This window comes from Zootoca vivipara, chromosome Z2 (assembly GCF_965207765.1).
Source record: "Zootoca vivipara chromosome Z2, rZooViv2.hap1.1, whole genome shotgun sequence".
NCBI classification, from domain to species: domain Eukaryota; kingdom Metazoa; phylum Chordata; class Lepidosauria; order Squamata; family Lacertidae; genus Zootoca; species Zootoca vivipara.
The window spans coordinates 29,305,642-29,318,911 of NC_142585.1; the positions used below are offsets into that span (position 1 = coordinate 29,305,642).

The following is a 13,270-nucleotide window of genomic DNA, read 5'->3' on the forward strand; positions in this document are numbered from 1 at the left end:
TGGGGTTGCGTGCTCATCTCACATTATTGGCCGAGGGAGCCGGCGTATAGCTTCCAGGTCATGTGGCCAGCATGACAAAGCCGCTTCTGGCAAACCAGAGCAGCACATGGAAACGCCATTTACCTTCCTGCTATAGCGGTTCCTATTTATCTACTTGCATTTTGATGTGCTTTCGAACTGCTAGGTTGGCAGGAGCTGGGACCAAGCAACGGGAGCTCACCCCGTCACAGGGATTCGAACCGCCGACCTGATCAACAAGCCCTAGGCTCAGTGGTTTAGCCCACAGCGCCACCTGGGTCACGGTAAGGTAAGACTATATGAGAGCATAAAAGGGATTGCCCTGGGATACCAATTTTATATACTTTGTGCTTTTGCGGATGACTTACTCCTGACACTGGAAAACCTAAAAGAGAGTGTTAAAAAACTTTTAGAATTAATGGCGAGTTACAGGAAAGTTTCTGGCCTTAAGTTAAACATGACAAAGACTAAACTAATGGTTAAAAATATGGAAGAAAAAGAAAGAAAAGAACTGTAAGAAGAGGTGGGATTACAAATTGTGAACAAGATTAGATATCTAGGTATACAAAGTACAGTGGTACTTCAGGTTACAGATGCTTCAGGGTACAGACGCTTCAGGTTACAGACTCTGCTAACCCAGAAATAGTACCTCGGGTTAAGAACTTTGCTTCAGGATGAGAACAGAAATTGTGTAGCGGCAGCCACAGGCCCTATTAGCTAAAGTGGTATCTCAGGTTAAGAACAGTTTCAGGTTAAGAATGGACCTCCAGAACAAATTAAGTTCTTAACCCAAGGTACCACTCTACAATGAAATATATAAATTTATTCGAATACAATTATATTAAATTATGGAACCAAATTAGACTTACTCCTTGAAATCTGGCATAGATTAAAGTTATCTCTTTGGGGGAGAATAGTGGCAATCAAAATGAATATTCCTCCAAAAGTCTTATTTCTTTTCCAAATGATCCCTATAAATAACAAGATGGACTGTTTTGAAAAGTGGAGAAGGAAACTATCAAATTTTATATGGCAGGGTAAAAGACCTCACATAAAATTTAAACTTCTCACAGATAGGAGAGAAGGGGGGGTGGATTTGGTCTTCCTGACTTAAAAATCTACTACAAAGCCTCTTGCCTCTGTTGGGTTATGGAGTGGATTTGGCTTGAGAACGCGGGTATACTGGATTTAGAGGGGCATGATCTAAGATACAGATGGCATGCCTATTTCTTGGAAGATAAGACAAAAGTACATCAGGGTTTCATGAATCATATTATTTGTTGTTGTTGTTGTTGTTTAGTCGTTTAGTCGTGTCCGACTCTTCGTGACCCTATGGACCAGAGCACGCCAGGCACTCCTGTCTTCCACTGCCTCCCGCAATTTGGTCAAACTCATGTTCGAAGCTTCGAGAACACTGTCCAACCATCTCATCCTCTGTCGTCCCCTTCTCCTAGTGCCCTCCATCTTTCCCAACATCAGGGTCTTTTCCAAGGATTCTTCTCTTCTCATGAGGTGGCCAAAGTATTGGAGCCTCAGCTTCACGGTCTGTCCTTCCAGTGAGCACTCAGGGCTGATTTCCTTTAGAATGGATAGGTTTGATCTTCTTGCAGTCCATGGGACTCTCAAGAGTCTTCTCCAGCACCATAATTCAAAAGCATCAATTCTTCAGCGATCAGCCTTCATTATGGTCCAGCTCTCACTTCCATACATCACTACTGGGAAAACCATAGCTTTAACTATACGGACCTTTGTAGGCAAGGTGATGTCTCTGCTTTTTAAGATGCTGTCTAGGTTTGTCATTGCTTTTCTCCCAAGAAGCAGGCGTCTTTTAATTTCATGACTACTGTCACCATCTGCAGTGATCAAGGAGCCCAAGAAAACCCCTTCATGGATCAATGCCTTGTCGTGGCGAAGGGGCTTGAATAACTCAGAGAAGCTATGAGCTATGCCATGCAGGGCCACCCAAGATGGACAGGTCATAGTGGAGAGTTTTGACTAAACGTGATCCACCTGGAGAAGGAACTGGCAAGCCACTTCAGTATCCCTGCCAAGAAAACTCCATGGACAAAGAAAAAAAAAAGGGACGAAATAAAAAGGAATTTGGAAATATGGATTGGATGAATCTCTCCTTTTTAGGACAAATTGCTGCAATAAAAATGAATGTATTGCCAAAAATGCTGTTCCTTTTTCAGACAATACTGATAATAAGTAATAATGCTTGTTTCAAAAAATGGCAGCAAGATATTTCAAAATTTATCTGGAATGGGAAAAGGACAAGAATAAAGCACAAAATACAGACTTAAAAGAGAGAGCAGGCTTTTCTCTTCCAGATTTTAAAATTTACTATGAAGAGCATCCCTTACTTGGATTCAGGATTGGATTAAATTGGAAAAAGAGGAGGTAATAGTGTTAGAAGGACATGACAACAGATTCGGTTGGCACTCATACCTGTGGTATGGAAAAGCAAAAGCACACAAAGGATTCCATAATCACATAATTAGAAAGTCCCTGATAAGGGTATGGGAAAAATACAAAGAATTACAGTACTGGAATCCAAAACTCCGTGGTGGTTTTCACTTATCAAAGCATTAACAATGAAAGGAATATGGCCAACATATAGAGATTTATTAGTAGAAGTGGAAGATTATGATGAGATAAAGGAAAACCTTCAGAGTTGGTTGCATTATAGGCAATTAAATGAAATATTCAAGGAAGATAATAAGAGAGGATTCACTTACAGTTTCCAAATTCCAAAAGGATATCATAGAAGATAATTCTAAAATGTTAAAGAAGGCGTATAATATTCTGTTGGAATGGGAAACTAAAGATGAGGAAGTTAAAGCAGTAATTATTAAGTGGGCACAGGACATAGGTCATAATATACAATTTGAGGATTGGATAAGGTAATTATTTAGAGGAAGAAGAAGAAGAAGAAGAAGAAGAAGAAGAAGAAGAAGAAGAAGAAGAAGAAGAAGAAGAAGAAGAAGAAGAAGAGTTTGGATTTGATATCCTGCTTTATCACTACCCGGAGGAGTCTCAAAGCGGCCAACATTCTCATTTCCCTTCCTCCCCCACAACAAACACTCTGTGAGGTGAATGGGGCTGAGAGACTTCAGAGAAGTGTGACTAGCCCAAGGTCACCTAGCAGCTGCATGTGGAGGAGCGGAGACACGAACCCGAACCCGGAGTCTACCGCTCTTAACCACTACACCACACTGGAGGAGGAGGAGGAGGAGGAGGAGGTGCCTGCTGAATCTCTGGCAGTGGAGCATATACCCCACCCATCTGACTAAGGCTTGGCTTATTGTTGTTGTGAAATGAACCTTGCCAACTCGCGGAATGACCAGGGATGTTCCTGCAGATGATCAAAGTGATGGACCTGGGAACCCTGTATATTCATAGAATCATAGAATTGGAAGAGACCCCAAGGGGCATCTAGCCAACCCCCTGCAAATGCAGGAATCTCAGCTAAAGCATCCATGACAGATGACCATCCAACCTCTGCTTAACAGCCTCCAATGAACAGTCCACACACTCCTGAGGGAGACCAATCCACTGTTGAACCGCTCTTACTGTCAGTAAGTTCTCCCTGATATTTAGTCAGAATCTCCTTTCTTGTAACTTGAACCCATCAGTTTAAGTCCTGCCCTCCCCAGCAGGAGAAAAAAAGCTTGCTCCATCTTCCATGTGGCAGCCCTTGAGACATTTGTAGAATGCGATTTGTAGAATCCTATCTCCTCCTAGTCTCCTCTTTTCCAGACTAAACATAGCCTTCCTTCAACGGTTCATCATAAGGCTTGGTTTCCAGAACATTTATCATGTTTGCATAAACATCCGTAGGCATGATTTACTATACTTATAGTAACAATGGACTTGGTTGCAATAGCCCTGTGCATGTTGTATAGCAGGGGTAGGCAACCTAAGGCCCGTGGGTCGGGTGTGGCCCAATCGCCTTCTCAATCCAGCCCGTGGATGGTCCGGGAATCAGCGTGTTTTTACATCAGTAGAATGTGTCCTTTTATTTAAAATGCATCTCTGGGTTATTTGTGGGGCCTGCCTGGTGTTTTTACATGAGTAGAATGTGTGCTTTTATTTAAAATGCATCTCTGGGTTTTTTGTGGGGCATAGGAATTCGTTCATTTTTTCCTCCAAAATATAGTCCAGCCCACCACATGGTCTGAGGGACAGTGGACCGGCCCATGGCTGAAAAAGGTTGCTGACCCCTGTTGTATAGGGTTGTGCTGTTAATTTTAAATCTGCACAGGCTACACTACACTGTGCAGGCTCCGCTGCCCTCTGGTGGTAGTGACTGCAATATTGCCTTTGTTTAATGTCAGTGGGAAAACCAGCTCTTCCTCACGGGCAAACTGCCCAGCAGACAGCAGCTTCTGGCATTCCCATTTTATTTTTTATTATGTGTAGAAAACACGTGGGAACAGAGTTTTACCATGTTCTGGAAACTGCAGAAGGGGAGTGCACTATTGTGCTTTGCTTGTGGGTTTCCCCTTGGGGTATCTGGTTGGCCACAGTGAAAAGAAGGTGCTGGGATGTTAGTACAATACTACCGTATCAGGACCCCCTCAGAGGTATGAAGGTAAAGGATGAAGACTTGGTGGTCTGCCACAAAAAAGCTTACCTGGAGCACCCTGAACACTTGCAAACTAATGCAAGTATGCATGCTTACTCAGATGTAAGCCCCATATAAATGAATTTTTGACTTCAACCCCAAAGGTGCACGTTTCCCTTGTCCCCTGAGACTGAGAGATGCCAACCAACCATTACTCCTAGGTAGGGCCCATGAGGCAAGGTGAGGTGACTGCTTCAGGCAGCAGGATCCACAGGGGCAGTGGATTCTGATATAGAGCTTTATTTTTCTCTCTGTTCCTGATATAGATCTTCATTCACCTCTTTTTCCAGGTCGGGAATTCGGGAAAGGGTGTGTGTGCCATTTTGTGGCTCTCCCAAGGTTCCAAAATGTTTTTAGCCAGCCCTGCTCCCAGGTAATGTGCACAGCGTTACAGCTCAATAAGATGCTTATTTGCTCATAAGCAAAATCAACTTGAATGCGTTTTTGTTTTATTTAGAAAAGTGGGGAACCTTCGCCTTGTTGACCCTACAGGCATCATTGTACTCCAATTCCCACTGGTCTCAACCAGCAAGGCTGACGGTTCAGGATGGTGGGAGTTGGGAGACCAATAATGGCTGGAGTGCCGCAGATTCCCCACACCCAATTCATAAGAACATTTCTGGGCTGCTTTTAAGCACACTTTATTCTAATGGTGCAGAACCAGGAAGGGAACAGCTCCTTTACAAATAAAACTGATTCAAAAGACTGTGGTGTCTTGTTAGAGGCAATTGGCAATACTTTAGGGTGCAAACCCTTCTAAGGTCATAATACATTTATTAGCCCCTTCATGCCCAGAACCCATTTGAAACCAGTTGCTACACCGACTTTTCACAAGCTGGACAGGATGGGGACGGTAATTACCGTAAGTCATGAAGTTTCCACACCTCCCAAAGCGCATTCTGGGTAATAAACAGCATTTCAGGGGGAAAAAACAATTGTTTGCCATAGCACACCTACTTCCAAGCTTGCCAAGCCAACCAATTTCATAAGCCACAGCTAAGCAGATGGGATTTGTGGCAATAAAGGAGTGGGAACTTTATCCACAGAAATCACATTCTGAAACAATAAATGCTTACCCAGAAAAAAAAAAACACCAACCGACTCATATTGACAATTTCTGAGCTACGAACCAAATAACACAAGTCACCTATTTGCATAGGAGACAGTTCCTATGGGCCGCGGTCCATTTGCAGAGGAAGCACTAAGGAACACTGGCTGTTTATACGGTTTTCCCCAAATAAGGATGTTTGCCAGATAACATTTTATGAAACAGTTATCATAATGTGGACTTCGAACCCTTGTTTGGCACCCTTGCCCGTTTGAGTTCCCTAAATCAGTTCTTGAGTTTCATTCTTGGCGATGATGACGATAACAGTCGCAATGCTTTAAACGAGAGCGAGAGCGAGCGAGAGCGCAGTACTGTTCCTTCGTTGCAATTTAGTTATTGATTCATAATCATTCTATTTTTGCCGCAAATGACCGCAGTGCAAAGTAGTTACGCGTGAATGGCAATAACCGCCACCCATCCACGCATCGGTTTGTGTACAGGTTTTATGCTACTATTGTTTTACATTGTCTGTCATGTCAGTATTTAATGGAACACCTGAACGAACAAATATTTAAAAGAAAAAAGAAAAGCAGCAGCCACCACTGAACCCTAACCCAACCAAGAAAACCCGGTCAGCGAGACCTGGAGGGTAAGCGCTTTCTTGGAGCAAGAACTAAGGAAAGCGGCGAAGCAAGAACTCCTCCAGCCCGCTGTGCTTTGTGCAATGGGTTTTCTTTTTTATTAAAAATGAAACAAAATGCAACGGAGCAAAAAAAAAAAAAGGTGTGTCAGAAGTGGGATTCGAACCCACGCCTCCATACGGAGACCAGAACACCCAGCCCCGCTCGCGGGAAGGCGCCTCTTTGCATCCGCCTTGAGTCTGGCGCCTTAGACCACTCGGCCATCCTGACACTGCGGGAAAACGGCGCGCAAAGGGACTGTCAACCTCGCCGACGCAGCAGGCCTCGGCCTCCCGCGCTCCCTGTCCTTTCCTGAACCCACAGAGGGTTCCCACGGACCCCGAGACCGGCCAGAGGGAGGCCAGCCACGAGCTACTCTTCCCCACCCACCACTCCCAAAAGAACTTGGGGTGCCGGGCTGGGTAGCGTCCCTCGCCAATTCTTCCAGCCAAACTACATTTCCCAGCATGCTCTTCTCGGAAGGCGGGTGGGGGAAGGGGGCGCATGCGCTGGCTATATCTTGCTCGGCGGCGGCCATTGTGCTCTTCACCTGTGCTTGACAAGGACGCCGGGAGAGGAACTCTGAGGGGCTGAGTCCGACCCTGAGGCGGAGAGATGCTTTTTCCTTTGGCGAGGGGAGCTCTGGGCTTCGCGGGTGAGTGTGCAGGGGAAGGTCGGCCCTCCGCCCTCCTCGCGGAGTTGGGTGGCGGCGGACAGAGGCAACCCTCCTCCGACTTCTCCATACTAGCCGGGGCTTCCCTTGCTTAGGCCGAGCTCGGCGCCAGGGTCTCGCCTTTAGGGCTCTCCTCCCTCGCCATCTGCTGTGCTCTGTGCTGCCTGGCTGCGTGGACTTGGTAGCGCCAGTTGGGGGGGGGGGAAGAACCTCAGTTAGTTAAGTATTTTTAAAAATGATTTAGGGGGAGGGCAGCTGCCCTCCTTGGCTACGCTTACGAGCGCCTTCTCTCTGAGGCCATCTGGAGCATCGCACGTGGCGAATAAGATCCAACTTTGCCGGTTCCCTCTTCTAGAGATGGATATAAAAGGAGGGCGAGGCGAAGAAAACTGCTTCGCAGACACTGCAGCAGTTTTAATGGAGACGGCGCTTTGCATTGCCAGTTGTAAAGGAGATGATGTATTCTCGTTTTTCCATTGACCCAGGGGGAAATGGCTTTCTCCACAACTAGCCCAGGCGTGCTCTGGTCCATGGGGTCATGAAGAGTTGGACATGACTAAACAACAAGCCCAGGATTGTGTTCATTGACTGGCAGTAGCTGTCCAGGGATTCAAGGCAGAGGTCTTTCTCATCCTTACTTGCAGGCTCTTGGGATTCCACCTGTCCTTTATAATAATAATAATAATAATATAATATAATTTATTATTTATACCCCGCCCATCTGGCCGGGTTCCCCCAGCCACTCTGGGCGGCTTCCTACAAAACATCAAAATACAGAAATCCCATCAAACATTAAAAGCTTCCCTAAACAGGGCTGCCTTGAGATGTCTTCTAAAGGTCTGGTAGTTGTTTTTCTCTTTGACCTCTGGTGGGAGGGCATTCCACAGGGTGGGTGCCACTACCGAGAAGGCCCTCTGCCTGGTTCCCTGTAACTTGGCCTCTCGTAGCGAGGGAACCGCCAGAAGGCCCTCGGCCCTGGACCTCAGTGTCCGGGCAGAACAATGGGGGAGGAGACGCTCCTTCAGGTATACTGGACTGAGGCCGTTTAGGGCTTTAAAGGTCAGCACCAACACTTTGAATTGTGCTCGGAAACTTACTGGGAGCCAATGTAGGTCTTTCAGGACCGGTGTTATGTGGTCTCGGCGGCCGCTCCCAGTCTGGTGACTGTAGCTGCCGCATTCTGGGTTAATTGTAGTTTCCGGGTCACCTTCAAAGGTAGCCCCATGTAGAGCGCATTGCAGTAGTCCAAGCGAGAGATAACTAGAGCATGCACCACTCTGGTGAGACAGTCCGCGTACCAGATAGAGCTGATAACAGCTGCCCTGGACACAGAATTGACCTGCGCCTCCATGGACAGCTGTGAGTTCAAAATGACTCCCAGGCTGCGTACCTGGTCCTTCAAGGGCACAGTTGCCCCATTCAGGACCAGGGAATCCTCCACACCTGCCTGCCTCCTGTCCCCCACGAACAGTACTTCTGTCTTGTAAGGATTCAACCTCAATCTGTTAGCCACCATCCATCCTCCAACCGCCTTCAAGCACTCACACAGGACCTTCACCGCCTTCACCGGTTCTGATTTGAAAGAGAGGTAGAGCTGGGTATCATCCGCATACTGATGAACACCCAGCCCAAACCCCCTGATGATCTCTCCAAGCAGCTGCATGTAGATGTTAAAAAGCATGGGGGAGAGGACAGAACCCTGAGGCACCCCACAAGTGAGAGCCCAGGGGTCTGAACACTCATTCCCCACCACCACTTTCTGAACACTGCCCAGGAGGAAGGAGCAGAACCACTGTATGACAGTGCCCCCAGCTCCCAAACCCTCTAGACGGTCCAGAAGGATGTTATGGTCGATGGTGTCAAAAGCCGCTGAGAGATCCAGCAGGACTAGGAAACAGCTCTCACCTTTATCTCTAGCCCGCCGGAGATCATCGACCAGTGCGGCCAAGAAAGTTTCAGTCCCATGATGAGGCCTGAATCCCGACTGAAAGGGATCCAAATGGTCCGCTTCTTCCAGGCGTGCCTGGAGTTGTTCAGCAACCACTCGCTTGATCACCTTGCCCAAGAATGGAAGATTTGAGACTGGGCGATAGATGGTCATATTGGCCGGATCTAAAGATGGTTTTTTAAGAAGCGGTTTAATAACCGCCTCTTTCAGCGGATCTGGGAAGGCTTCCAAAAGAAGGGTGGTTTAAAACACAAAAAGTACATAACACTTTCTTAGCACTGTACTCATTTTAAAAGATGAGATGGTTCCTACATCAAGCTCATAACCTAATAGACATGGTACAAGGTGACTGGGAAAAGAAGAGGAGAACAAGCGCTGAATTGGCTGCTTATTCACTGGCAAATCGATGGGGTTGCAATTGCGATTCCAGGTTGCAATGGTGCATTTTCTGGGAGTCCCAGGTTATCTGGTTGGGGGCAGAGGCCATAGTGCATTTGCCTTTGTTTATGCAGTCCTAGGACAGCCAGCAATTAGAGCTTAATAAATAATAACCTTTCCATTTCATTCTTGTATGGGGAAAGCACAGTAATCAGTGTGAGGATGCCCCATTGAAAATAAAGGTTGTAACTTGATAGGATTGGGCTGTTGAGTACATATTTCTTTCTCTTGGAATTTTAGAGAATGACACATTCAAAGTAGAACTTCTTACCCATGCAAGCTTTTGAAAGTGTTACTTGTTTCAAACGTTGGAGACCTTTGTTGGCTTCCTGTGAAAATATTTTGTATTTGGCAAATTCATCCAGCTATCCTAAACTACTTTAGTAAGTATGCAGGAATTCTGAATACTGTAGTGATGTCAGGACAGTAAAATAGAGATTTCATTCTAAATTCTAATAGCAGGTGTAAATCCAGTGTGTAATACCTTAAGTGGGGAGCATTAAAAAAAAACTGAGTCAATTTGTTACCACAACAAATCCAATGGGAATGAGAGGCTGTGAGTACCTGAAATGTGGGTTCACTGATGTCTTTCAATAGCTTGGCTATAGAAGAGGCTCTCTTTTCCTGCAGAGAGAGGGACAGAGATAATAAAGTGCAAAGTGTGTGAGTATGGAAATGCATCAGATGGTGGACAGTTTCCCATTGATCACAAAGTGGAGTGTGTCTGAATGACTGCATCCCATTGCAAACAAGTCATGCAACTTCACAATTTGCCAAGTTGTTTTTATTGCAGCCATATATATGCACTCTAGTATTCAAATGGTTTGAAAATACCTGTGGTGGTGGTTATAGTTCTTTCCTATTTAATGCACAAATCAGTATGTAGTAAAAGAGGTTCTTAACTGAAGGTTTCATCTTGTGTTTTAGCTCGTGGCGTGCAGCGTACTGCGGCAAGACAAGTTCACAGCAAACATGGACCTGATTTTCATGACAAATACGGCAACATGATTTTACTTGGTGGGGCTCTGTTTTGTGTCTCTATTTGGAGCTATGTAAGTATTTCAGCTTTGCATTTGGCTCTGTCAATTGGAAGTAACAATTCCTTCTGGAAAAGCCATAGGTTAGGCTATATGTGGATGAAATTTGATTTTACAAAAAATTAACAAATAAAAGCATCATCACAGCTCATTAAAAAATCCCTACCTGAAATTGTGTAATATATTTTCCTAATCTGCCATTAAAAAGAAAATATGGTTACTTGCATTGCTTAGCATCCCAAGGCTGATGTACTGCAGTGTTGGTATGACACTTAAAAGATTTTACAGGACAGATTTGCCTTTAAAGTGCAACATTAAAATATATGTTGCACTTAGTTTATTTTTATTTTAAAATTTAAGCCACTTTTCTGCCAAAGAACGGCCCTCAGAGCAGCGTAATAGTTGAAAGTTCAGGACACAGATTCTGTAATATGAATAATTTCAGCAGCATAAGAGCAGAATCGACAAGCAATTTTTGGCTTCATCAAAACCAAATGAAATGAGGGAAAACAGCAACATTTTAAAAATCATATCTAGGTTAGCCTTCACCAGTCAGAGGCAGGCGCTAATGAGGAAGAGTCTGGATGCTGCAACTAAGAAGACCCTGCCATGTGTGCTAAATAGATTATAAAGTCTTAGATTGGGAGCTAGATTTAATTAATATATGGTGGTTTAGGTTATTCAGAACTAGGACATCCGTAGAATGAAGAAATAGTAAGCTGCCAGAACGAGTTCTGCCTTGATTTATTGAAGTTTGGTCTGTGGAAACTGATGTATAACTGGTCCTTAATTTACACACAACAATTTTACAGTTAAGTTTCATGCCTTCTGTTTTTGCAGCTGGTTGAGTGGTGTTGAGGGCTACCCCAAAGTACAGGAAGTTTATAGCTTCAGAGAGACATGTCTCACTCTTTGAAGAAAACACCTGTCACTGCTTAACAATATATAACACTACGTTGCTATGTACCATATGTATAGAATACCCTTTTTAAAAATTACATTGGATGAATCCAGATTGGAATGCTTCAAGAGAACTTAAGGGGCCATTGGTTATTTTTCCGTTGTTTCACTGATGGTATGTGCACATTGCCTCATTACAAAGAGAAAAAATATAATGGGTGTTGCTGAGAAAGGTAGATTCAGCTGGTTTGCCTTTGAGGATCTATCTTAAAACTTCTAAGAGAAAGTTGTAGTTGCAGCTGTTGGAAAGTAAGATTTCGCTGTGCTTAACTGTTGATTCTTTACTGCCATGTTACTTGCAGGTTGTAACGCAAACAGGGATAGAATGGAATTTGTCTCCTGTTGGTCGAATTACCCCAAAAGAATGGAGAGAGGAGTAGAGATGCTGGGTTAAATCCTCTTCTGAAAAGTTGGAAGCAGCCATGGGTTCGCTGGAGCTTTTATTGGAATATACTAATACTGTGCCTGTAGAGGGCACAATTATCTGCATTATCTGTGATGTAATAAATACATTTGAAATTTAAAGTTATTGGCTTTGTTCCATTAATTTTGTCCATTATAGCTTGATAGAAAAGAGTACTTTGGTAGTACAGTATAGATTACTAAACTGAATTGTTAAAATGTATTGTGCCAGTAGAGTATTGTGCTTATGAAACTAAAAAAAGAGCCCCAAAACAATTGGAGGCAGAATGTGAAACACCTGTTTGACATGATGTTCTTCATGGATTAGAATAACTTCACTAACTCTTCCGTCATTGGTGTCTGGGCACAATACAATACACATGAACATGCGCACAACATGCATTGAGTTACCATTGGTAAATGATATTAACACTTTCTTAATCAATAGGATTAAATTTTTATTTAATTTCTAAACTTTGAGAACAACATGTACAGTGACCACACTTAAAGTGTTTAAGGTAATTGACAGCAGTCACGAAATTAAAAGACGCCTGCTTCTTGGGAGAAAAGCAATGACAAACCTAGACAGCATCTTAAAAAGCAGAGACACCACCTTGCCGACAAAGGTCCATATAGTTAAAGCCATGGTTTTCCCAGTAGTGATGTATGGAAGTGAGAGCTGGACCATAAAGAAGGCTAATCGCCGAAGAATTGATGCTTTTGAATTATGGTGCTGGAGGAGACTCTTGAGAGTCCCATGGACTGCAAGAAGATCAAACCTATCTATTCTTAAGGAAATCAGCCCTGAGTGCTCCCTGGAAGGACAGATCGTGAAGCTGAGGCTCCAATACTTTGGCCACCTCATGAGAAGAGAAGACTCCTTGGAAAAGACCCTGATGTTGGAAAAGATTGAGGGCACTAGGAGAAGGGGACGACAGAGGACAAGATGGTTGGACAGTGTTCTCGAAGCTACGAACATGAGTTTGACCAAACTGCGGGAGGCAGTGCAAGACAGGAGTGCCTAGCGTGCTATGGTCCATGGGGTCACGAAGAGTCGGACATGACTAAACGACTAAACCACAACAAAGGTAATTGAGATGTCATATGCAAAATATACACATGAACTAATTATCTGCCAAATTACAAATTATGTGAAATGCCGCAAGCTGGGCTCTGTGGCACTCTGGTAAGTACAGTCATACCTCTGGTTACGTTCGCTGTGGGTTGCGTACATCATGGGATATGAATACGCCAAACCCGGAAGTACCCGAACAGGTTACTTCTGGGTTCAGCGATTCACGCATGCGCAGAAGCGCCAAAGGACTAGAATGATCTGTGTTTTGGTAACAGACTGAGCTGCAAACAATGAATGTCTGCTGATATTGTTAGCTCTTAATCTGGACTCAAGAACCGCCTGTTTTGGGAAGCCCTTGTATAAA

General features: G+C 44.4%; 1 protein-coding gene and 1 non-coding gene across 2 annotated transcripts; one reads left to right on the top strand and one right to left on the bottom strand.

Moving 5' to 3' along the window:
* Positions 1 to 6,479: 6,479 nt before the first annotated feature.
* TRNAL-CAA (transfer RNA leucine (anticodon CAA)) lies at positions 6,480 to 6,604 on the bottom strand. Its single transcript has 2 exons — positions 6,567 to 6,604; positions 6,480 to 6,525 (listed from the first exon to the last, which is right to left on the bottom strand). It is a non-coding gene; the product is annotated as a tRNA-Leu (tRNA).
* A 320-nt stretch (positions 6,605 to 6,924) lies between these two features.
* COX7B (cytochrome c oxidase subunit 7B) lies at positions 6,925 to 11,954 on the top strand. The gene is made up of 3 exons (XM_035114142.2): positions 6,925 to 7,028; positions 10,360 to 10,484; positions 11,732 to 11,954. The coding sequence occupies exons 1-3, from the start codon at positions 6,989 to 6,991 to the stop codon at positions 11,807 to 11,809; spliced, it is 243 nt and encodes an 80-aa protein (XP_034970033.1). The 5' UTR covers positions 6,925 to 6,988; the 3' UTR covers positions 11,810 to 11,954.
* Positions 11,955 to 13,270: the final 1,316 nt, after the last annotated feature.